We start from the raw sequence: 26,802 nt of genomic DNA, 5'->3' as shown, positions 1-26,802 counted from the left end.
TAAATACAAATATAACATTTCATTAAAAAAAATTAATTTCATAAAATTAGGAGATCGTTTTGTCCTTGTATGAAGATAATTTTATGATTGACATGTATATTTGACAAACATTAATGATGATTTTATGTTTAAATAGAGTTTTAATTTTAAACTAATTGGAGTAACAAATTTGATTATAAAATACTTGAAAATTGGAGACGTACTTGTGTCAGATATGTATCGGATTCCGATACTCTACGTATATGTATCTTAGAAGTATCTGAAATATTATTTTATTTATTTAAAAAAGTATTTTATCAGATACTTTTGAGATATTTTACAAATACACAAATACAAATTTTCTTTTGATAAATCAAACTTAGAAACTATATTTTTTTTAATTATTTTAGTAATGAACTAAACATCTAGGATCATTATATCTCAATTCAGAACCTTGACACAATAGATATATGAATCTTCTCTCTTATATATCCAACATTTCTTCTGTTCTTACTCGATGTAAGATAACCACTCACAATTAAATTTTAACTTATACTAATGAAGAATAATTAATGACTTTTTCTTTACAAGTATTTTACCTCTATATATATATATATATAAATTTAAATTAAATTAAACTTGTGTTAACATATCTAGACTGTATTATATCCTAAACTTAAAAAAATTATGTATCGACACATATTCGTATCTTATGGCACCCTAGTGCATTAATTATGTTATGAAGTAATTAAAGTTTATAAACCATTGAGATTTAGTGAGATCTAGTTTAATTTAATGTGAGGCATACCCTATGTGAGTACAATGCCCACAAGTACACATTTCATTACTGCAATGCAAGCAATAACAATTAATTACACCGTTTGTTCCTCTCGACCAGATTTTGAACCCTGCATAAATAGTTAATTTAATACAACCAAGCTAACTATAAATATGCAATAGCATATGTTTAAATCCAAACACATCCATCCACCAATTTGCCATGGTCACTAATAACAACATGAACACATCAACAACCTTATACTTGTACATTCTTGTTTCCCTCTTTATTATCCTCTTCCTCTCTCCCTCCTCTCTAGCTTCTCTCCCTTCCTCCCCAAATACCACTTGTCAAATTACACCTTACCCATCATTTTGCACAACCACTTTGCCTTCTAATTATTTATCCATTCATGACCAATGCAATTTCTTCCTTCAACAATCCTTATCAATAACTAACACAATTTTTCAATTAATCTCTTCTTATCTTAAAAACCACTTCACCATCATTCCATATCCCACATTACTTGTACTTGAGGATTGTCTTAATCTTGCTGAATTAAACACTGGTTTCTTATCCAATGTAATCCAAGCCATAGAAACCACTATAAGTAATAATCAAGTTTATGATTTGCAAACCTTGCTTAGTGCTGTTTTAACCAATCATCAAACATGTTTAGATGGTTTTCATGATTTAAATCCTTATCCAAAAATTACAACTAGTTTATTAAACCATCTTTCTGATGGAATCAAACTTTATAGCACATCTCTTGCTCTTTTCACACGTGGATGGTATATCAATGCAATTGGAGGAAAAGGAAGTGATTCAACAATGAATAATAGAAAGTTGGTAGAGACAAATTATGGGGACAATGTAACGGTGACAAAAAAAGTGATTGTTAATCCTAATGGATCTGGACATTTCATTACTATAAATGATGCTGTGAATGCTGCACCTAACAAAACAGGTACCAACAATGGGTACTATGTGATTTATGTTGTTGCAGGGATTTATAATGAGTATGTGTTTATTGCTAAGAACAAAGAGAATCTGATGATCGTTGGAGATGGAATCAATCGGACTGTGATCACTGGTAGTCGTAGTGTGCTTGATGGTTGGACCACTTTTCAGTCTGCAACTTTTGGTAAGTTATTTAATAGTTCAAACTCATTCACTTCAATAATGTTTACAAACATTATAACTTACACTTATAAGCATTAAGGTCCCCTTATGCACACATAGCTTGTGTCGTCTAATATCAAATATGAGATACAAGGTTGATTTTGTGGTTTAGGGTGAAAAAGTTATAGAATGGAGTGATAAGATTGCATATTTATTTCTCACTCTTAGCAAAATATATAATATATATTAATAATACTAATTATTAACTTTGTTGTAAAAAAATTCAAATACACTTAAGTACTTTTGATGGTATAAGGATTGGAAAAGTACTTAATGCAGGTAAAAGAGAAACTAAACTAATGGTTAAAGTACAAATTGGATATTCTCGATCTCTCGTAATCATTTCTATTTTTTTTCATTGCATCGACAGCTTATATATGGTGTACATCGTGCATGTAAAATTTTACATAAATTTAAAACTATTTAATATGTTGTTGAAACTTATGAAGATCAACAATGTTCAATAAAAATACATATAAGATATTAATTTTGATATATCTTAGTAATATATCAAATTAATGATTTTAAATTATTTGCAAAACATTACATACATGAACTATACGATATAAACTTTCGATCAAAAGAAAAAAATTGAAAAAAAGTAAAATTAAAAGAAATATAAATAATTGATAGAGATTGAGAGAAATTTGAATTGAGAGGATCCAAACTCGCTAAAATACTCTAAAAACTAGACTTTTTTTTATTACATTCACCAATTCTCTACCTCTAAGTAGAATATAAACAGTAGGCCTAGATTACATTTGAAGATTTGTGTGTAATTTATTTATCAACTAATAAAAATTGGTCACATAAGTAAATTTGTAAATTATATTCACAACTTAGTGCAATTTTTTTTACGTGGTCAATTTTCATTGGTTGGTGGACAAATTATCCATAAATTTTCAAATCTAACCTAGAAAAAACCAATATAAATTGACATATTCAGTCACTCTAAAAAAAATACTCATTAGGGCAAATTTCAAAGTGAACCATTTAGGACTACTTGATACATGGTACACAGTAAAATTTTGTTTAAAAATCACTTGGAATTTCAAAAACGATAGACGACACTCTTTAGAAGTATAAGTTAGCAGTTTTTTCCGTCTTTATACTTGAGATGATAATCTAATTGGTGTCAGTGAGATGTGTTGAATTTTGAGGAACATATTTATTTTTATCTAACTGACTTCAATTGAGTCATTATCCAAACCTTAAAAATCAAGATGCGTGTTATAAAGAGTACTGTGGATCTTCACAAAAAAATTTATGTGATTTTTTAGCACTATTCTATGCTAACCACCTATAAAGTTAGTCTACCTTAGTTTTTGTCCATGATTGAATCTTTTAGATCCTTCTAGAAAATAGTGACTCATAATGTAAGAGAGTTGACAGTCCTTAAGTTATTAGGGTCTAAATCTATCTTCTTGGATTTATATTGGGTCACGGCGGTTGTAACTTTTGATAATGCATCAAAAATGTTCTTTGGACAACAAATTTAGATTACTTTTGTGGTTAGAGAAATTATTATTTATTAAAATGATACTATTTATATAACGACTATTTTACAATCATTTTTGAGGAAATTGGACATGAAACTTTTATTACTTAAGTGACATCTGATGAAATCATGAACATTATACTTTATTTGAAAAAGTGAACACTAATTAATATGGACACTCGCCTAATGTACCAAATATTGATCGGTACTAGTATTTGTGCAGCTGTAATTGGAAAAGGATTTGTTGCAATGAACATAACATTTCGAAATACCGCGGGACCCAACAAACATCAAGCAGTTGCGGTAAGAAACGGAGCTGACATGTCTGTTTTCTACAATTGTAGCTTCGAAGGTTACCAAGACACACTATATGCACATTCCCTTCGACAATTCTACAAAAAATGTGACATTTATGGTACAGTTGATTTCATATTTGGCAATGCAGCAGCAATATTCCAAGATTGTAACATGTATCCAAGACTCCCCATGCAAAATCAATTCAATGCAATAACAGCACAAGGAAGAACAGATCCTAATCAAAACACAGGGTTCTCTATATGGAATTGTTGCATTGTAGCAGCTAGTGAATTAGGTGATGCAATTAATAATTATAATTATATAAAAACATATTTGGGTAGGCCTTGGAAGGAGTATTCAAGGACAATTTATATGAAATCTTTTATGGATGGTTTAATTGATCCAAAGGGTTGGATGGAATGGTCAGGGGAATTTGCATTAAGGACTCTGTATTATTCAGAGTATGGTAATTGGGGAAAAGGTTCAAACACTAGTAATAGGGTCACATGGGAAGGGTACCATTTAATTGATGAAAAAGATGCTGATGAATTCACGGTTTATAAATTTATACAAGGTCACAACTGGTTGCCTGTCACAGGGGTGCCTTTCAGAGCTGGGTTACACTGATTTTTATTTTTCATTCATAATTGTTGGAATTTAAGTGTGGGAGTAATTAATATTACATACATATAAACTAAATAAAAGTTATTTAATTGATGCCACTCAGAAATTTAATGGCTTAATTTTTTTGATAAATTTAACATTGAACGCTCTTTATGCTCCTTCTTACTTGCTTTCTTTTATATTAAATTCTAATTTTATAATTTACTTTTTATTCTTTAATTATCCAATTTTAACCACCCAATTAGCTAACTAAAGTTTGACTTTATTTTGTTATATATATATATATATATATATATATATATATATAATTTTATTTTTTAAAGAGCTCGCATTTTGAATTTGAATTAATATTCTGAATTTGAATTAATTAATATATATAGGTAGAATCTTGTATATTTTGGTGAGACTTTGTATTTGACTTTTTGCATCAAAAACTTAAAAAGTTTCACTGATTTAATTACTTTACGATTAATTATGCAAATATGAAGAATAAACAATGAAAAGTCAAAATTTAAATCATAAAATAAAACAGAGGATAAATATCATTTTAAAATTCTACAAAATGATTTATCAACTTCATATAAAGACTAACTTTGTTTACTACTATTATCACATATAATTTAGTATAGTACTAAATTATTATCATATGGTTATTTTGAATAAGAAAAATGTTAAGTGAATATTTACAAGAATGTATATACTTTTGAGAGAAAAAAAATGATATAATATATTAATAATATGATAGAAGTAGAGAGATAAAAGTAAAATAAAGTATTAGACGATGGTATGAAAATTTTGTGTGTATATATATTATTGTTGTGTGCCTTATTAGATTGATTTTATTTGAAGATACTATTTGGAGTTGGATTTCCGTGTAATTTTGTTTTGTTGTTTTAATGTGTACGAAAGATATAAAAATACATATTTCTAAAATTATTAACATAAATTGAACTTTTTTATGATCATTTCTTTAAAAAATTGAGAAGATTTGTGCTCGGTAAGAGGATACAAACTGATGGCAAAAAGAGACACTAGATCTACCCACTAATTATCACCATAAAATTAGCTTAATTTCTAAATAAAACACAAACCAGAAAGGGTTCTATACATTATATATGTGGCTTCCCCAATTCCATTTTTCTATAGAAAAAAATAGTTAATCTTGCTTTTGACTCTAAACCTCATATTTACCATAACCAACAATTCTAAACCATTCTTTAATTAATCTACAAACAAAGAAAATTCTATTTTGGACACCAATCAGAAAAATGCACACTCCGGCATAGTTAGACGGAGGATTGCCATCACCTTATCAACAAAACTTTTTCCCTTCACTTCTCTTAACACAACTTCTTTTGCATATATGATATACATCATAATATATATCAACATAATGTTCATAAACACAATTAGAAAATAAAAAGTTATAGTAAAATTCGCATGTGAATTGTTGATTGCTAGTGTAAAAACTCGTGTTATGCTCATACGAATGTATCAAAATGATAGAGGAAAAATCACAAAAGAGGACGAGAATCGTCATAATTGGAATGTCAACCTTTTTACTAGTGGCTATGGTGGTTGCCGTTACGGTTAGTGTAGACATTAATACTCGCAACGATGATTCAACGAACAACAATGATAAGACTCGCATAGCTTCAACCATAAAATCGGTGAAAAGTTTTTGTCAACCGACCGATTACAAAAAAGAATGTGAGGAAAACCTAATAGAAATAGCCGGCAACACAACGGAACCAAGAGAACTCATTAAATTAGCCTTCAATGTCACCATTAAAAAAATAGGTGATGGAATAAAGAAAACCAATCTCTTGCATGAAGTGGAGAAGGAGCCAAGGGCAAAATTGGCACTTGACACATGCAAACAACTTATGGATCTTTCAATTGGTGAATTTGAAAGGTCACTTGAGGGAATAAAAACTTTTGATCTCAACAATTTAGAAAATATCCTTGTGAGTTTAAAGGTTTGGCTAAGTGGTGCAATTACATATCAAGAAACTTGTTTAGATGGTTTTCAAAACACAACTAGCGATGCTAGTAAGAAAATGCAAAATATTTTAACAACATCAATGCATATGAGTAGTAATGCACTTGCCATAATTTCGGATTTGGCAAAAAGTGTGTTGGATTTGAATTTGACAAACAATGAACGTCGTCTTATTGATAATAATAATAATAATAATAATAATAATAATAATGATGTGGGCGAACAAGTTTTTGGTCACGATGATGTTGAGGTTCCATCTTGGGCTGGTGATGGTTCAAGTGTTGGTGTTCGTAGACTCCTTCATGCAAATCATTATAAACTTAAGGCTAATGTGATTGTGGCTAAAGATGGTAGTGGAAAGTTTAAGAAAATTAACGATGCTTTAAAGCATGTGCCAAAGAAGAACAAAAAAATATTTGTTATTTATATTAAGGAAGGTGTTTATCATGAATATGTTGAAGTTACAAAGAAAATGACTCATGTTGTGTTTGTTGGTGATGGTGGCAACAAGACACGAATTACTGGTAACAAAAATTTCATAGATGGGGTTAACACTTATAAAACCCCCACCGTTGGTACGTATGTTAATTATGTACTATTTCATAATAAAAATATAGCAAAAATAAAATAAAAATTGATATATACTAATGTTTATGCATGAATTAATGTATATTACAGCTATTGCTGGAGATTACTTTGTCGCCATCAATATAGGATTTGAGAATTCAGCTGGACCCCAAAAACATCAAGCAGTAGCCATAAGAGTTCAAGCTGATAAATCAATCTTTTACAAATGTTCAATAGACGGATATCAAGATACATTATACGCACATACCATGCGTCAATTTTATCGTGATTGTACAATTTCAGGTACCATTGACTTTGTCTTTGGTGACGCAGTGGCTATTTTTCAAAATTGCACTTTTGTTGTAAGAAAACCATTAGAAAACCAACAATGCATCGTGACCGCACAAGGTAGAAAGGACAAACATCAACCATCAGGAATAGTGATTCAAGGTTGTTCCATTGTGTCTGATACTCACAATGTGAAGTTTGACAACAAAGCCTATCTCGCTCGTCCGTGGAAGAATTATTCAAGAACAATTTTCATGAAAACTTACATTGGAGATTTGATTGAGCCTGATGGATATATGCCATGGCAATTACCAAATGGTACTCTTACTGGAATGGATACTTGTTTTTATGTTGAGTATAAGAATAAAGGTCCTGGTTCAAATAAATCAAAGCGTGTAAAATGGCGTGGAATCAAGAATCTTACATCACATACTGCTAGTGTTTTCTTACCATATAAATTCTTTCATGGTGATGATTGGATTAAAGTAACTAGAGTTCCTTACTCTTCTGGAGAGATATCCTCCAAACACTAAATTAAATATTCTCTTTTCGTCTTTTTTATAAGATATATACAATTGTCTTTCATAAAATGCACCGAAAGAAGTATATTTTAGGATCAAAGGCCATATTTTGTACAGTTAATTAATTAATTGTATATATTAAAAGTTAGTTTAATTTATTTTATGCTGCATTTCTTATTATAAATGATTATGATTTCTTACCGGATTCATAGATTCACTATTGATGTAAATTGAATCCTCTTTTGACGATTTTATTTTCAAGTGATTTCATATTAAGACTATTTTGTATGTTATAATTGATTATTTTTCTTTTTGAAATTTCAATATTGAATTTTATACCAAGACAAATATGTGCGTGTGCGTGTTATATATATTTTTTTATAAGACGTTGAATTTGTAAATTTTCACACTTGTACATCTTTTCTCTTTTATTTTGCATCTTTCACATGCATGAGTACTTGTAGTTCATAGTTGGTATATTAAATGTAGAACTTAATTTACACGTAGTCACTCTGTAAAATATTTTTTACTATATATATTTTCATCACTTATTTCTATTTAAAAATAATTATATATTATACAAGTTTAATATTTTTTACATTGGATAGTTGTAATTCAACTGAAAATGTATATAAGTTAAATTATTTTGTTTAACTACAAATAATTTTTTATGTTTATTTTATTTTGTGCATTTAAGTATTAGGGTTTGTATAGACGGATGGTTTAATTTAGAAGAGAATTAGTAACACACTTTTAACAACATTTCAATTAACTATCAATATAAAAAAAGAAATAACTATAAAAAAAGAAGCTAATATTGTCCTCTTTATTTTTAACCATTATCAAATTTTAAAGGATACGAATGATAATACAATGTAAAAAAGAAAACAACAACTACAAAAAAAAAAAAAAAAAAAAAAAAAAAAAAAAAAAAAAAAAAAAAAAAAGAAGAAGAATTAACTACCTTATCAGAATTAAAATAACTAAAAAAGCAAAAAAAACGAACATTGCTCTCCTCGTTTTAATCATTGTCAAATTTTATAGATTAAAAATGACAATTTATTCCATTGAAATTTTTTGCACAACTTTTTATACTACTCTCTAATTATTGTTATATATGCAAATCAATATCACTTAACTATTTTATTTTTCATAATTATTGTTATATATTGAAACGAGAACACTAATAATAAACCAACATTAAAAAAAATCGAAAATGTTATCTTCAATTTCAACCATTATTGAATATTAAAATAACAAGGGATAAATATTTATCATTGAAATTATAATACTTTTTAAGTCTAATTTAATGAAATTGTAATACTTTTTAAGTATAATTCACTTTTTGTTTGTTAACTTAATTTTGAGGTTAAATTTGGCGCTTAACTCTAAAAAGTTCCATTATTATGATTATATTAACAATTCATAATATTTCTTTACGGTAAAAGTCATCTTATAGTTGTTCCTAAAATCATCTTTATGGTATTGCATTATTTAGAGAATTCGTGTACAGTTAAAGTCATCTTGATGATAATATTATTGATTACTAAGATTTGAAGATTGAAAGATAGAAGAGGAAAAATGTGAAGCTGATAAATGATTTATGTAGTACAAGAAGATGACTTATGATTTCAATGAAATGGTGTTTGAGTTTGTAATATGTTTTGGGATCAACTTGGTATTAGTGGCAATGCTTTTGTTGTGACAAAATATTGGAGTCCAATGCAATTGAAATAGTCAAAATGTTATTTTGTAATCAAAGTATTTATGTTGTTTTTGTTGAATCAATATAATGTTATTTAGAAATCAATGAATGTGTTGCTGTATATTTGTTGACTTATGATTATGTTAAAGAATTTAGTTGTTGTTGTTATTATTAATAATTTATGAGTAAAATAAACATAATTTTTGTTGTTGTTATTGAACTCTTGGAACAAACAAGTCTATGACCGTTGGAATTGGCCAATTCTATCGGTTATTTGATTTGGTAAATTTGATGATGAGAATATAAACAACTTGGAAGAATTAATTGCCTTGACAGTATTAACATTAAGTTTGGTTACTATGAAGGAGACACGTTCCTTTTTATATTTAAAATCAAAATTTGAATCTCATTTTACAATCCAAATAGCATGATTGAAATTGAAATGTGCAATTATAATTCAAACGGTGAATTTTAACTCGATTGCAAAATGGCACATGACATAAGTTGCAAAAGAATTTGAATAATTCTTTTATTTGTACAAAACAGACCAGCGACCACTCCTAAACAATAAAACCACAAAAAAGAGGCATTAACTTACATCAAATGCAAAGCTATGCATCTCTTGAGAAAATGTGAGCCAATTATATTTTAATTAAAGAATGGTATCAAAATGACACAATGGATCAACAAAAGAATGAATTAGTGATTATTTATAAGTACTCTTGGGAGAAACACAGAGTCAAGATCACCATTTAAGCATTGTCTTTTTGTGTCTATGGTGATCAGGAATGGTAGAAAAGAAAGGAATTCCAGTTGCTTCAATCCAGTCACCACCATGGAAGAACTTGGATGGTGCAAACCAATGTGCAGCCTTTGCATTGAGGTTCCAAATACCAGCCCAATGTACACGCTTTGTCTTGTCAGAACCAGGGCCAAAGTTATGATATTCAGCATAGAAGCAAGTGTCCATGCCGGAAGGACCCTCAATTGTTTGCCATGGCAAATAACCATCAGGATGAATCAAATCATCGATGAAAGCGTCCATGATGATAGTCCTAGAAAAGTTCTTCCATGGGCGGGCGAGGTAGGCCTTGTTGTCAAATCTCACTGGGTAGAACTCAGGATCAGAGACAATGGAACCTCCTTGGATCACTATTGCTGATGGTTGGAATCTTTCCTTCCTTCCTTGTGCGGTCACAATGCATTGTTGGTTTGACATTGGCTTTCTCACAACAAATTTGCAGTTTTGGAAGACTGCTAGTGCATTGCCAAACACAAAGTCAATGGTACCTGAAATGGTGCAATCACGATAGAATTGACGCATGGTGTGTACATAAAGTGTGTCTTGGTAACCATCCATTGAGCAATTGAAGAAGATGCTCTTATCTCCTTGAACCCTTAGTGCCACTGCTTGATGTTTATGTGGCCCAGCTGAGTTCTCAAAACCCATGTTAATGGCTGTAAAGTGATCTCCTTGAATAGCTGTAATCATATACATAAAGTACTCATTAATTCATATATCAAAATCTCTATTAACTCATCATTATGGACAATAAAAATTAAAAGAAAATGAAAAGACAATAAAGGTAGTAGTAGTATATGCATGAAAGAGACATACCAACAGAGGCGGTTCTGTAGGTGTTAACACCATCGATAAAGTTTTTGTTGCCAGTGATAACAGACTTTTTGCCACCATCACCAACAAACACAACGTGTGTCATACGCTTGGTAACCTCAACATACTCTGAATAAACACCTTCCTTAATGTAGATGATGAATGGTTTTTTGGTCTTCTCAGGAACCTTAGCCAATGCCTCATTGATGGTCTTAAAGTCACCGGTACCATCTAAAGCAACGGTAACATTAGGCTTGTGTCTGAATGTATTTGTCTTAGTATCAATGAGTTGGCGATGATCAACCCAAGAAGGAGTCTCAGAATCATGAAGGAGACGACGTCCAAAAACCTTAGTGGCGTTCCAATCGGCAAGAGTGTCAGCAAAATCTGAAATAATGGCAAGAGCATTGCTACCCATGTGCATGCTTGATGTCAACAACTCTTTCATCTTTGCACCAGCTTCGGTAGTAGTGTTATCAAATCCATCCACACATGTATCCATGTATGTGACAGCACCATTAAGCCAAACCTTCAAATTCATGAGGATTTTGTCCATATCTTGAAGATCAAACTGGCTAAAACCATCAAGTGACCTTGTGAATTCTCCGATAGAAAGATCCATAAGTTGCTTGCATGTATCAAGTGCATCCTTGGATCTAGGATCTTTCTCAACCTCGTGCATGAGATCGGTTTCCTTAATTTTTTCACTAATTCTTCTCATAGTAACATTGAATGCTATTTTAATAAGCTCTTTTGGATCCGTGACATTGTCAGCCTGTGCTTCAGCCACAAGGGTTTCCTCACATTCCTTCTTGTATTCAGTGGGATGGCAGATGGTTTGAACTGCTTTCATTGTTGAAGCAATATGGTTCCTTTGGTTGTCTTCAATATCATCATCATAACCATTTTGATTGCGATTTGCACCAACGGTAACAGCAACAACCATAGCCACCAATAACAAGGTAGAAACACCAATTATGGCGATTCTCCTACCTTTGTTTGCATCTCCTCCAGACATTTTTTGAGGAGGAGCCACTGACTACAAAAATGAAGATGAGAAAGAAGTTGGCTGTGAGGACAAAGTAATTATCCTCCGCCAAATGTTATTCGGAGACTGTGCCCTGATATTTGTTATGCAATGTTCATACTTATTTATACTCATACACACCACAAAAATGACTGGTACTTATTCATTCCTATAAATGCTCAAACACGGAAACCACACAACATATATTTACCAAAATTAGGATCATTTCTAATTTCTCGTACTTCACTAATAAATTTGTTTATTCATTCAAACTCGTACCATAATTTGCGTTCCTTAACATAATGGATGGTTGATGTAGTTACTCCCATCTATAGGAGTTAAACTCGGTAACTAATTCAATCAATACATTTTTTGTTTAATAGGATTGACTTTATTTATCATTTTATTCAACCAATAAATAAATATTCTTATATAATGAAACTGTAAAAGTTATAGTTTATACTTTTTAGTTTTAGACTTTCAGATATCGACCGTAGATATGGGATATATATATATGTATGTTTTCTGAAAAATTAATAAGTATACAATTTCATTATTTCACCAAGCCAAAATTTGAACAAAAACTCATATGAGCTATTCTTAGGATCCCAAAGTCTTCCTTATTTTGGACAGCATATAAATTTTCTAATTTTTTTTCATAATTTTTTTTTTTGCAAGGATTACAATATTATGATCTCAATAATAACAAGAGTAGTCCCATAAAAAATTATGAACTAACAAGAGTAGTCATATATATAATTTATCTATTATATATATTATAAAGCAAGGATATTCCAATTTAGAAAATTTAAAAGTGGCATCGCCATATACTTTTATATTTCCGCCCATTTCAACTTTTTAATTTTTAGTTCAAATAAATAATAATAATAATAATAATAATAATAATAATAATAATAATAATAATAATAATAATAATAATATATTTTAACAAATTTATATGTGGTAATTTTGTCACCAAATTTTCAAATTTATATGGTTAGATTAAATATAACATTTTAAAACAGTATGAAATTTAATAATTAATATAGAATACAAAAATTTCTATAAAAAAATTGATAAGTACACCAATTAGATTAAATATTAAAGACTATAAAAATTTAAGAAATATGTTCCATTGTGATTGATCCCAAGTTCTACCCAGTGAGGTTTGACAACGAGGTGTACCTCACCCGTCCATAGAAGAACATTTATAGGACTGTCATAATGGACACGATGATTTGATTGATACTGATAGTTATATGCCATGGCAAACAATTGAGAGGCCTTTTGGCATGGACACTTGCTTCTATGCTGAATACCATAGCTTTGACATGGTTCAGAAAAAACAAAGCATGTAAATTGGGCTGGTATTTGGAACCTCAATGCAAAGGTTGCACATTGGTTTGACTCATCCAAGTTCTTCTATGGTGGTGATTGTATTGAGGCAACTTGAATTCCTTTTTTTTGTGGTATTCTTGATCACCATAGACACAAAGAGACGTTGCTTAAATGGTGATCTTGATTATGTGTTCTTACGAATAGTTCTTATAAATTAGTCATTAATTAGTTAATATTTAATACTTTTGTTGATTTATTGTGCCACCCTTTAAAATCCAAAAAGGATGTTCAAAATTTTGTTTTTCAAGATATGTATAGCTTTGAATTTAATGAGTTAAATGTCTTTATTTTTCTTTTGTGATTTTATTGTTTATGTGGTAGTTGTTATGTTTTGTACAAATAAATTAATTAAAGTTTCATTTGAAATGTATTTACATGTTTAGTTCATTTTCTATCGTGTCATTTGCCACTGAACTCGTAATCGAGTGTTTGAATAATTGTAGATTTCATTTTACACGATCATATTTATTTTGTACGGGAACGATTGTGTGCTTTTGGTATTTTAAAAAAGTAATATAAAAGAAACCAGAACGTTCAAAATTTTAGTTAAAAGAAATAACTACAAAAATCATGGTAATTGTACTTTACAAAAACAATTATGAACTGTTGTATAAAATATTATAAAGTTTAATACGTTACCCTAATAAAATATAAAATTGTTGACTATTTTGATTTACAAGAACAATTTATTATCATTAAAAAAATATCTATTTTAATAAACCCAAAATGTTGTAGTGATAATAAATATCAAAATAAAAAATAAGGGCGCTCATAATTTACAAGTACCTAAGTATTAAATCTCGATTCAAATATTAGGAATTATAACTCAAAAATTATAAAAGAAAACGTCGCATTTTCTTTTGACTCTTCACTAATTTTGTCATCTATTATATATTATCGAATCTTTATTTTAAACATATTTCTACAATAGGTTGATTTGTGACCTATAACCACCGTAGTCGTCTTTATTCTAGCAATGTTAGTAGATATTAGTAGGTGTTTGTGTTATACCTAACTCATTTATGAAGAATTATCTTTGAATAATTTTGGTACTTGAGTTTTCCGTACTACAACACAACTTACACATATCTCTATTTAATGTTGAACTTGATTTATTTTTTCAACCACCCTTCATTGTTAGAAGACACTCATCACATACAAGAATAGGCTTATAACCATATATATTGGTGCAACAAATTCACTTTATAGATGCAATACTCGAAGTTGCTAGAAATGTGCATTCTTTTATTAAGGCCACAAAATAGATGTGGAGGTATTGGAATCATCAACAATACAACCATCCTCAAAATTTATAAGATTGAGTAATTTATAGTATTAAACATATTTTCATGAAAAATAAGCATTGTTTTAAAGCTCTAAAAAAAATTATATGTCGCCACCAACGGTTCCTCTTCTTCAGTTGCAATAAATGGTGGATGGTTCAAAATTCTTAATGTTAAGATTTTGTCAAATGCATATATGATTGATTTTTTAGCAACAACAAAAAATTACTAAATGGCATTTCAACAACAGCGTCTGATTCAAAAAAATAAATGTTTTGATTGAAGAATTCATGAGAATAACGTGAAAATCAAGGATAAAGATCTTGATAAAAATAATAATCAAACTAAAAAGGCAAGACTTCATTAAAAAAAAAAATTGTCTCAAAAAAAAAATTGTGATATTCTTTTTCAAAACACTCCATTAGCATTTAACTTTTATTCATTGATCAGAGATAGTTAGATAAAATTCATTATTTTGTTGATGAATTTTCAGCATTTTAAATTCTTTTTTAATCGATAAATTGTTGGCATTTTAAATTATTTTTAGCTAATTTTTTTGGGCATTTCTTTCTTAATATTTTTCAAATTCGAAATATAATAAACATGTTTTAATTTGAGGAGGATGTTAAATATCTTAGTATTTTAGATATCTTTCTTGATTAATTATTTTACGTTATTTAATTATTTAAGTAATTGAATATATAAATCTATTTAATATAACTATTACTATAATTCATTGTTTTATTGTCTTAATAATATTTAATTTACTTATATTTATTTAAATTAAAAGTAGCTAGATGAAACATAAGGACAAACCGAAGCCCTCGAATTCATGGCCAGGTACACTTGTTTTCACCTTATGGGTGTCGTCATTGGACTTATGACTCTCTAGATGTGGAAAAAGTGTACCTTGTGGGCCATGATTGGGGTGCAATCATAGGTTGGTGTCTTTGCATGTTATGTACCGAAAGAGTTAAGGCTTTTGTTTGGCTTAGTATTCCATTCGGAAACTTCCTTGGAAGAGATCCCCAAAGTGAAGAACTATGATGCTTTTCGTGTCAAATATGGGGATGACTATTACGACTCCAGATTTCAAGGTAATTTGATTTCATTCTTTATATTCTCTCTCATGTTAAATTGAGGAGTGCAAAAAATTACAATTATAAGAAAATATTAACAATTATACTAATTCAATAATATTATATCAAATAAATATTTTTAAATCAACTGTTTTATTAAAAACATACTACCGTATAGATTTACAAATTTTCCATTAATCTATAAATTTTTTATGTGAATAAGATAAGTCAAGGTTAATGTTAATAGTAAATATATATAATATTAATTCTAATGTTTGTGATGATATAGTAAATTATCATAGATTAATATCAAATTTTTAAGATATAATTTATACAATAATAACTTTTGATCGTTTTAAAAAAAATATTATCTGTTATAGTATTATTGATGATTATAATATGTATGTTGACAATTTCACAGCCCATTCAACATTAGAGTTTTGTTGGAACTAGAGGTGTTCTTCTGGATTGTATCAAAAACAATTCTTAAATGAGGTATTCAACTCCAAGGGTGAATAAAAAAAATATCCTTATTGGTTTTACCTCCTCCTTTTATGAAGAGAATGAATTTTTTTATTCAAGGATCATCAAAAAATGGGGCCAGATATTTTACGGGAATTGTTTGGAAGACCGAAAACAAAAAATAATAGTATTTACTAAAAATCACATAATATAATCGGTCAATCAATATGAATTGATTCGAAATCAGAAGAAAATGTGTGATCCTCTTTTTTATATTTATCGAAGCGAGAGATCCATGAATAGGGATCAAAATTCATATAAATACAAATGGTCAAACGGAAGCAAGAATTTTCAGGAACATTTGGCCCATTTCAGTTCTGAGCAAAAATAGTCATTTTCAAGTAATGTTCGATCGATTCTATATTAATCCATATTCAATATATGTAGTTATTATAATATTTTTAATTTATGTCTAATAATTTTTATTGAACAATGTAACTCATTTAATTATTGATGTGTAGATATCACTGCTACCACAACAGTGTATTTTACTCTTGTTGTAACGTATAGAACCATGCAAGATGGTAAAGGAGGGTATGGAACTGGATTCAAATCCAAAATACTCCAGATTTTTTGCCATCTTTCCGAACAAGATATTGATTTCTATGTTACAAAACTCAACAAGACCGGTTACCGTGGAGCCAGAAATCTCAACATATTTATTTTTTGTAGACAAAGAAAGTTTTCCACACATTATAATCAATCACATATAAGTGAATTTGGAAAGTGTTAATAAAAGTCAAATATTTTAAAAAATTGTTAGGATATATCTATGATTTAAATCAAATTGTGATTGCAATTACAATTGTGGTTACACTGCAAATATTTATATTGCAGAAAAATATGAGTAAACTACAATTGCAATGTCATTGTAGAGACTTCAAAATCTTTGTGGATTAAAATCATGACTCATGTCAATTGAGCGAAGTTGATAATGCTAATTAATTTGCAGGAATTGGGAGCTTACAGCACCGTGGAGTGAAGTAGGAGTGGATAATGTACTGGTACAGGTGATGTTGGTTTACTATAAAAACATCGAGTATGAAAGATATTCCCGGTGATGGTTTCAAGACAGATGTGCCAAGTTTGGAGGAAGTGGTTGTGCAGAAAGGAATTGCACACTTCAACAACCAAGAAGCAGGTGAAGACATCAGCAAACACACTATGTATTTATTAACATAAAACTTGAATATTTGCAATATTGGAGGCGTACTCTTGTCTGTTCCATAATAAAGTAATGTTCTCAATTCAAATGTTGAACGAAGATTGTTATCATTTTCCAAAAAGATAAGTTTACGATGTCCTTTAAATATGATATTTTTTGTATCATTACATCTTTTCTTCAAAATAGTCTTGTATATAACATTTCATATGCACGATTAGCTTCTTTAACAACTTTCATTATAAAATTTTGCGGGAGACATTTCGACTGCGTTTTTCCCCTTCCATATCTCAAATCTCAAGATGAAAAACAATATAACCAAAAATAAAATAAAAACTGAAATTGTGGATGCTTGATACCAAAAGGCTTTTTTATAATTCCTTCCTGGCTTTTGTATATTGGTTTGACAAACACACAAAAACAACAAATAAATTTAGAGATTCAACAAACCTAATTAATTGGGTTTAACCTAAACAATCCTAATTAATTTAGATTTCAACAATCCTATATAAGTTACATTTTAATTTTAAAAATGTACCATAAAAATGAATCTATTGCGCCTTTTAAAAGACAATGATTAAAGTACAACCATGAGCATGCCCGTTATAGAATATGGTGTTTTTGTGTGCAAAGCAAATGGCTATTGTAAGGTGATTAACAAATGCAACTCTTTTTATTGATTATTGATAATCATACTAATAAGAGATATTAAAACAAGAAATTGTGTCCCACAAGTTTTTCCACAATCGGAGGTATATATTTTAGCTATGATTCAAACTGTGTTTTCATCACGTTGTAGGGAATTGGAATTAACTTACACTGGATAAATTATTGGACCAAGAAAACTAACGTTACATTTCAAAAATTTAGTCAGGCAGCATATTCATGTTTGAATTCACAACAAACAGGCATGTATCATGTAAATAACAATTACCATTCTCTAAAATCAAAACTGAATTGTAACATACACAAAACAATTCCACGGAAAATAAGAAGGTGGGGAGTAAACTCCATATTGAAAATCATTAACATAAATAGCAACACTGTCTAGATATAGGAAAAATCTGATATCAGAAGTTAACAATACCAGCAAATAAATATGATCACATCAAACTCTGAATCCTCTGCTGTTCCTCTTTCCTCTGGCCTTCTCGAACTTCCTTCCCTTGGCTCTAACATAAGGCTTTGTGTGGCTGTGTGGCACACCAGGAGCAGGACCAAAGTGCTTCACAGCTTCACGGGCATTCTTTGGGCCTCTAAGAAGAACCTACATCCACAAATTAAATAGACGACAATCCATTTAACACACCATGTCTCACTTCAATTCAAACCATACAACACAACAGTTACACAAAGAACTAATTGCAACAGGTAAAATGTGGGGAATATGTCCGGCCACCATGAAGAACTCAAAGGTAAAACTTTGATGTCTTTAGTTTTATAGTAAAGCAAATATTCTATCAATCCACTGTCTAAAAAGTTCAATAAAAAAGAGATTTCATAATCAAGAAGAGAACTAATGAAATCATTTGACATAATATGTAGCAACTGATATAGTTAAAACAATCAGAAAAGGACAAACGCCTAGAGAGAAATGGGCACATACAGTGTTCTGTCCAAGAGGGGCCCTGAGAGCCAACTGATCAAAAGTCAAGCATTCACCGCCAGCCTTTTCGATTCTTGCCCTAGCGGTCTCTGTAAACCTGAGTGCTGTAACCTTTATGGCTGGAACTTCATAAACACGGATATCGTCAGTTATGGCTCCCACCACCACAGCAATCTTACCTTCCTACACAAGTAAATTTCAAAATTGGAATTAATTATAACTGTAATAACAGCATCTACTAAAAATTAGATAAAAATAAAATTGCAGGGAGGGACAAACCTTCCCCTTTGTGTACTTGATCAACCTTGACAAAGATAGTGGAGGCTTGTTAACCTTGCTCATGAACAACCTCTTGAGAATAACAGCATTGAAATTGCTGCCAGTTCTCCGAACAAGGAACCGATAGAGCTGATCACGGAAAAACCAATCAGTATAATTCAATGCATAAAAATAGAATAATCTACAAAAAAACCCACATCCCAAATAAATATGCATGTAGACAAACAATATACGAGAAGGGGAAAAAAAAGGAAATTTCGAAAACAAAAATTGATTTCACAAAACTAGATCCCTCATTATGATTAACTGAACACATTAATCATCAATTATCAGCATTAGCATGGTAAAAATGGTAGTAAACAATCATTGGGAACCTTCTCTCTGGTAGATTAACACATACTACTGTAGAGTTAAAGCAAACTTTAGAGTTAACATAGAGTTAAAATTCAGTAAACAGTTCATAGTTCCATACGTGTATTAAACATAATGGTTGCAGTGGATCTAACCAAACATAATATACACAAGGCATAGAAAAACGAATTAATGGCAGTTCCATCAACAATTTCGCTTAAGATTGTACAATCAAACTACGATTACAAAATAATTCTAGTTCGAGTAAATGAAAATAAAAATAAAGAAGAATTTGATGTGTGTTCTAACCTTGACCAAGAGCTTGAGATAGATATCATTGGACTTAGGTGCTGTTCTCTTCGACTTTTTGCTCTTACCTCCTGCCTTTAGATCGATCCCCTGCACATTCAATTCAAATGAAAAATTGTAAGAGAATTGACGAACGGAGTTTCACATTGAAACACGGTGATGAGATTCATAGAGAGGACGAACCATGGCTGCTTCGGGTACCGAATACTCTTGCGACTGGTTGTTTAAGTTGGTACTCGTAGAAGAAAACTAGGGTTTTGAATATGGGCCTTTATAATTGATGATGACCAAATGGGCTCTGAATATGGGCCTTGTTCTTTTAGGAAACGTACGCCAATCTACTTTCGATTTATGGTTGTACTTGTAAATTTTGCCTCAATAATGTACTTGTACCCAACAAAACTTCATGAATCAAAGAATTTATCACAAAAATAGTGTTTAAGAAATAATTATATGTTTTTACAATATATCGATAGACTAGTTCCATTAAAATAGAACATACAACACAAACTTTTATTAAATTTAATTTTTTTATGTCAAAGTAAATTTATAGTATTTTTAATTTTTATTTTTAAGTTTTTTTAATAAGAGAAATGTTATCATTTATGATCACACTAATTATATGAATTTTATGCAAATACTACCATGACTCTTCATCGGATATGGACTTGTGTATATAGCACGTGCCCCCATTATGTTTTAAATAAATAAATAAAAATTAGAGTTATATATATAGTCTTTAAAGACATATTAAGCGAGAGCACCACTCTCTTATTGTGAGATATGAGAGTACAAATTAATAGTATTCAGATTAAAATCAACATTCTCAGATTTCATTTTTTATTAAAGGTTGCACGTGACCATCAGTGTGGATCGCATGAAAATGAAAAGATCATTGGTGTATAGCGAGCCTCTAACACCAAGGCCCTTTAATTTTTTTTTTTAAATTTTTAATATTAGACCTCTATCAAATTAATTTTTGTAAAATTGAGACCCATTATTTTATGGGGTCTAAGGGAGGGGGTTCTGGAGGCTAATAGGGCCCCAATATTTTGTTAATTTTAAGATTTTTTTCTTAAAAAATTTTCAAAATTTATTTTATTCAAAAAAAGTAAAAAAATATTTTTTTCGTAAAAAATTTTGTGAAAAAAAAAAATTTATTAAAAAGAAAATAATTTATATCAAAAATAAAATAAATTTTTTTATTAAAAAAATCGAAAAAAATTTATCGGTGAAAAACTTTATTTCTCAAAAAAAAAAATCGATTTTTTTTAAATAAATGGGCATATGGGTCCACTAAGCCCACAAAAATCGATTTTTTGGAGCCTTTTAAATTATAAAATTTTGTAGCCCCTTCAATATGTGGACTTGGGCCAATAATTAAGAGACCTATTAAATTGACAGCTCTATTAGTGTATGTTGCTCCCTATTCTAAGTGACTTTTATACATCCAACGCATATAATTTTGATTTAATTATTCTTTTTACATTTTTCTCTTGGATTACTATTGTACAAGCAACTTGTTTTATTTTTTAATCAAAATTATAAAAATATAAAATAAAAAAGCAACTTGTTTTTTGCCACTACTGTCAGTAGAGTAAGAAGAATGACAACGAATTTCAAAAAGAAAAAAATTGGAACTAAATTGTGAAATAATCTAAATTGAGAGAAGACATATGATTTTTCTTTTTACCAGATAAGATCGAGAGGTTAGCATTTTGGAATAGCACATGTATTTTTTAATGGAAATTGTAATCACAGTTATTCATGTTAATTGGGTGGTTGCGATTTCCAACTCGCTCTCATCTCTCACAATAAGATAACGTTCTCACTTTAACACTACGTTGTGAGTTCTGAAATTACATTTTCAAAATTAGAGGTGATTAGTGATCTTTCTAAAAATAAATGGAGATCATAAAACAGTTATATATTTGTTGGTATATTTCTGCCTACAACAATTGCTAGAGCTATAAGACCTTTCTCTAGTGTGAATATCGTCAAATTGAATATGAAAACATATGGGAGAAATAGAAGTTGCATAATATAGGAGGTGGAACATGATATTGTTAAAAACAAATGTCGGTTGTCTTGGTCAATTTTTTCGTGTTGGTGTGTTATGTCAGGCAATCCCTAACATTAGTTTTCACTTTCACAATTTACAATGATTTCAAAATACACATAGAAGAAAAAAAATGTTTTGAACTTCTATTTCAAATTCAAAAATTGCATTTTGATTTATCTATCCATCTATTACATTAACTAATTGTAAAATTTAAGTCCTTCTTGCTACTTAACATTTCCATTCCATTAATTTTACTTATTCAATTTCAATTTTTAAATTTCAGTTTTATTATTAAAACTCAAAATTTCTTGACCATAAAAAAAAACTCAATTTTTTTTAATAAAGCTCAAAAGTTTAAAACATATCAGGCAAGGATTCTTGTTGGATTTTCTTTTCATCCAAGTGGTGCTTTACGTTTAACTTTTGGAAAAAATCACATATCTAAATCATGTTTTCATTATCTATTATTTAATTTTGATGTTTTCATTTCCTGTTTTGTTGCGATGTTTTGGTTTATCACTTTACTGTAGTGTTTGTTTAGTTTAAATCGACAAATTAACTTCGATCCAATACAATTTTAATCAATAATTTTATCATCTTCATCATTAGAGCTCCAGAAATATAGATATTTTAAACACTAGATTTAAATGGACACTAATTGTTATATTTATAAATTTTGTCATATTCTATCGTTTTATAAATAGATTTATCATTTTCGGTATTAGCGAATGTGAATCTTATCATTTGTTATCATGGAATTTCTACATATTTGAATGAATAGATCCTACTTTTTAGTAAAACAAAACAAATAGCACGAAAAATGTGTCATCTATCCATCCATTCAGTGCCGCGTGTGAGCCTCAACTTTCTGTATTATGGCAAAAGAAAATTTACAAAACAAATGCAATTTACCTTGTACCGAAGCTCGGCTTGGATTAGATACACACTAGTTTAGCAACGTCTTCATCATTCCCTACCCTGCCAACGGCTCAATTGCAATTTGCAAGCATCTCCAGGGACAAAGGTTAAAGAGAGATTACGAAGCACCAAAGCCTCTACGTATAGACTTGTGGCAATGATTGTTTTTATTGGCTCAGTTTGAATTAAAAGGAAAGAAAATTTACACACCATTTTGAAAGGAAAAATATCATTCAAAAAACTATATGAAAAATGAAGGGAAAAAACAGAGAAAGCAACCGTACAAAAAAAACAATACTCTACTTCATTTAGATTATTATTAATTAAAACAAATAACATGAGATCGACCTATAAATTACCACAATTAATTATGTATTGTTAACAACTACACATACAAGTCATCAGGAAATTTTTTTCCTATTTTCTGGAGCATCTGAAGGCTGCTGATCCACCATTCTGCTTCCCAGCTTCCTTGCGGTGCGCTTTATAGCTGCTAGTTTCTGGCGTTGGCTATTGCTTTTTCTTTTGCTGTATAAGTGTACGATAGATAGTTAGGTACCACTCCATCAATAAAGATAAACATATATCATTTCTCACTGAATATATCAGCAATTCTTGAATGATGTCTATTGGAAACCCCCAATGAAAATTGAAGATGCATTTAATATTACCGTAAGTTTTAAATTAGTTGTGTCCATCAGACACATGTTCATGTAAGAATTATTATGAATGTAAAACAAGATATATGACAAATTCCAAGTGTACCATGTCAAGGAAAAATTGATAATTACATCACACAGTTCACAATCACAACCAGTATAATAAGATGTGTGAAGTAAAAGAAAAACTGGGACGAAAACTCAATGCTTAGAAAAATGATAAAGAAAGATACAATCAATAACTCCTACGATTGACATGATAAAAGCATACAAAAATGTACAGCCACTTGATAATAGAAAGGAAAAAGAAAAACATTCTAACCTTATAAACACCAATCCTGCTGTTAGAACCATCCCTCCTATAGCCCAAGATATTCTTTCACTGAACGGCATTTCCCTCGCCCATTGATTGAAATCGTCAAATATCACCGAGCTCTCCCCTTTCTTGGTCGATTCAAACTGTGAAGACTTCCATGAATCAGCAACTGAACCAAGACTTGCTTTATCACCATAGCAAAAAATTTCTTCTGATGCAATATCGATAACATCAGATTGCTTCACTCGAAAACCTGCAGCAAGACAGAGATCTGTACCATTGGAGACCCATTCAGCAGCCCTACCACATACAAAGTCATTTCCTCCACATGGTGCAAGCATCTGGCATTTCAAAACAGCCAAAAAATGGATGTAAGGAGACAAATTAAAATTTTCATCTTCATCCATTAGAAGGAAAATACATATGTAATGAGCTCTCTACCTACCAAAAATACTTAAGACAGGTGATCAAGACACAAACAACATTCTGCTACGAATTATTAACAATAAACTAATCCTGTCCTATGACGCATAGGAACAATCACACCTTTCCTACGGATGCTTAAAAGAAGTAAACTGAATGACTAATTTATGGAAACTCCAAATAGACTTCTGTTGCTTTACCATCACAAATATAAAGAACTCCAAACTTCTTTCCATGATCTTATATAAAAAAAATTGCAGAACATAGTTATCCAAATACCTGTGTTTTCACGTCCATAGAGAAGTAAGCATTTGAGCATGCGTCATAAATTCTCTCACATAAAGATTCACAAATTAGTGGAGGTCCAGGCCGAGTACCCATGTGTGGATCACATATGGCACATTCCAATAGTTCCCATAAGTGCAAACACTCTTGGCTAGCTTCCCCAGCAGAAGCAAGCTTCCTTACAGACAGCAATGCAGGATGTGTATGTGAAACATCACAGCAAGTCTTTTTGCGAAAAACACGACAAAGGGTCAAATCTTTAGGACCGCTTTTGGGCGGGAGACCCTCTGATTTGAAGGGAGGAAAACGACCACCTTGAGAAACACACACTCCATTGGGTTTACCTGTATTCAGGAAAGAGGAGAGTCATGCTTACAACAACATTTATATGCCCTCATGACTATCATGCCCATTTTATTGTGAGTTGAAATGAGAATAATGTGAAGACTAGGACCCCAACAAGCTAAGCTGAATGGCATACACATAGCCAGTAAACTGTACCGTAAATGCATGCACTCGTCAGAGAGAAAGAAAGAAGAAACAAAAGACAAAGCAGGCAAGTACATATCTTAACATAAATACTATAATAAAGTAGAGGAGAGTAAGGGACGGGTTGAATCTGTTCCAAATCCAATCCTAAATTTTGACAGGGTCAATTCTTTAAAGCCAAACCTGTTCTAGGTCTGAATAAACCCCATGCTCTGAGAGTCAAATTAAGACTGAATCTAGCTAAGACACAACCAGGTTTGCCCAAAGGACGATTTAAATAAAATTATAAAGTGATCATTCAATTATAACTAGATGCTAAAAGTTAAAAAATTAAATATTTTTAGTATTTTACCATATATTCAAACATGACTCTTATAATAGTACTTTGCTACAAGATAACTAACTAAACTACCACAGATTTCAACTTGAATATTTTGTTTATAAAAGCCTCGTCATGCAGAATAAAACTAACAATTACAGGTAAGGGAAAAATTTGTGACGGTTATATTTGACTACGATTCGTCCCTAAATTTTGATTGTGTCAATTCTTTTAGATCATAACCCTGTCTATTGACCCAAACAAACTTGATGCTCTACAAGTCAAATGAGACAGGGATTGGGTTGGGTCCTGTTCACCCTATAATCGAGGACACATCGGTTACCTCAACAAAATTAGGGTTGGGTCCTTATCCTCCACAACTAAAACCTCCCCAAACCCATATTTCCTTTACAAAACCAGCACCCATCTATTGATTCTTCTTAGTTAACTTGACTAACATAATGAATCGCCATAACACTGTTGGCGACTATAACATAACCCCTGAGACACAATCCTTGCAACACCAATTCAAAAGACAACTTTTTCTTTCTAATCGCCCAAAACAGTTCCAGTGTTTCAAACACATATCCATAAACCCAAGCTAGGTTATCGTTAAGGAACAAAATTATAGAATTTCCCGGATCATCAACACTATCACACTACTAACTATAATAATTACAGTGTTTCAAAAAATAACAAATAAAATCCCTTCTGATTATTATGATTTTCTCTGCGTGCCCTACTTACAATCAATAACAAAAAGAAGGACGATCGTATATAATAAATGGATAAAATAATAAAATCAAAAGAAAAAATTGAAATTAAACAGAATAGTAAAAAAGGGGTTAAAAGAGAGAAAGGTAACCACCAACCAGAGGAGTGAGGGAGGAAGACATGGAAGAAGAGAAGAAAAAGCAGGAAAGCGTATTCCATGTTATAGGGTCGTCCAAGCTGAGAGTGTCTCCATACCCGAGAAACTACCATTGGATTATGACCTTGATTCATTTCATAAAGTCACTGCACCCAAACACGGTGCAATTGATCATAAAATCGGGGTTAATCTATACTATTATTTTGTATTTAAATGAGTCATTTTTTTGTTATAAAAAAGCCTATTTTCTTGTTGTTAAAATATTTTTTTCTTATCTTTTTATTCTTTTGTTAAAAAACTGTTTTTTATAAATTACTTTATCGTCTAATTTAAACGCATACCTTATCTTTTCTTAATTCTGTATTTTTTTCTTGACTCGGTTTATAAT

General features: G+C 30.4%; 5 protein-coding genes and 1 non-coding gene across 6 annotated transcripts; 2 read left to right on the top strand and 4 right to left on the bottom strand.

The window, feature by feature from the left end:
- Positions 1 to 949: 949 nt before the first annotated feature.
- Positions 950 to 4,464, top strand: LOC101515329 (pectinesterase-like). The gene is made up of 2 exons (XM_004495969.4): positions 950 to 1,901; positions 3,661 to 4,464. Exons 1-2 carry the CDS (start codon positions 980 to 982, stop codon positions 4,359 to 4,361), a joined length of 1,623 nt encoding a protein of 540 aa, XP_004496026.2. The 5' UTR covers positions 950 to 979; the 3' UTR covers positions 4,362 to 4,464.
- Positions 4,465 to 5,076: 612 nt separating this feature from the next.
- On the top strand, positions 5,077 to 7,841 carry LOC101491967 (probable pectinesterase/pectinesterase inhibitor 21). Its single transcript, XM_004495633.3, has 2 exons — positions 5,077 to 6,935; positions 7,039 to 7,841. The coding sequence occupies exons 1-2, from the start codon at positions 5,858 to 5,860 to the stop codon at positions 7,746 to 7,748; spliced, it is 1,788 nt and encodes a 595-aa protein (XP_004495690.1). The 5' UTR covers positions 5,077 to 5,857; the 3' UTR covers positions 7,749 to 7,841.
- Positions 7,842 to 9,891: 2,050 nt separating this feature from the next.
- On the bottom strand, positions 9,892 to 12,183 carry LOC101492300 (pectinesterase-like). Its single transcript, XM_004495634.4, has 2 exons — positions 11,060 to 12,183; positions 9,892 to 10,923 (listed from the first exon to the last, which is right to left on the bottom strand). The coding sequence occupies exons 1-2, from the start codon at positions 12,072 to 12,074 to the stop codon at positions 10,187 to 10,189; spliced, it is 1,752 nt and encodes a 583-aa protein (XP_004495691.1). The 5' UTR covers positions 12,075 to 12,183; the 3' UTR covers positions 9,892 to 10,186.
- A 6,257-nt stretch (positions 12,184 to 18,440) lies between these two features.
- Positions 18,441 to 20,394, bottom strand: LOC101492636 (large ribosomal subunit protein eL18-like). The gene is made up of 5 exons (XM_004495635.4): positions 20,256 to 20,394; positions 20,073 to 20,162; positions 19,413 to 19,541; positions 19,134 to 19,316; positions 18,441 to 18,794 (listed from the first exon to the last, which is right to left on the bottom strand). The coding sequence occupies exons 1-5, from the start codon at positions 20,256 to 20,258 to the stop codon at positions 18,636 to 18,638; spliced, it is 564 nt and encodes a 187-aa protein (XP_004495692.1). The 5' UTR covers positions 20,259 to 20,394; the 3' UTR covers positions 18,441 to 18,635.
- LOC113786431 (small nucleolar RNA snoR53Y) lies at positions 19,699 to 19,786 on the bottom strand. Its single transcript, XR_003472715.1, has one exon. It is a non-coding gene; the product is annotated as a small nucleolar RNA snoR53Y (small nucleolar RNA).
- Positions 20,395 to 23,333: 2,939 nt separating the features above from the next.
- Positions 23,334 to 26,596, bottom strand: LOC101492968 (folate-binding protein 1). Its single transcript, XM_004495636.4, has 4 exons — positions 26,416 to 26,596; positions 24,730 to 25,079; positions 24,034 to 24,368; positions 23,334 to 23,580 (listed from the first exon to the last, which is right to left on the bottom strand). Exons 1-4 carry the CDS (start codon positions 26,546 to 26,548, stop codon positions 23,454 to 23,456), a joined length of 945 nt encoding a protein of 314 aa, XP_004495693.1. The 5' UTR covers positions 26,549 to 26,596; the 3' UTR covers positions 23,334 to 23,453.
- Positions 26,597 to 26,802: the final 206 nt, after the last annotated feature.

The sequence above is a fragment of the Cicer arietinum genome, chromosome 4 (genome assembly GCF_000331145.2).
Source record: "Cicer arietinum cultivar CDC Frontier isolate Library 1 chromosome 4, Cicar.CDCFrontier_v2.0, whole genome shotgun sequence".
In the NCBI taxonomy this organism is placed as follows: Eukaryota; Viridiplantae; Streptophyta; class Magnoliopsida; order Fabales; family Fabaceae; genus Cicer; species Cicer arietinum.
Note: the sequence above shows the minus strand (reverse complement) of the source record. Positions and strands in the feature narration are given on the sequence as shown.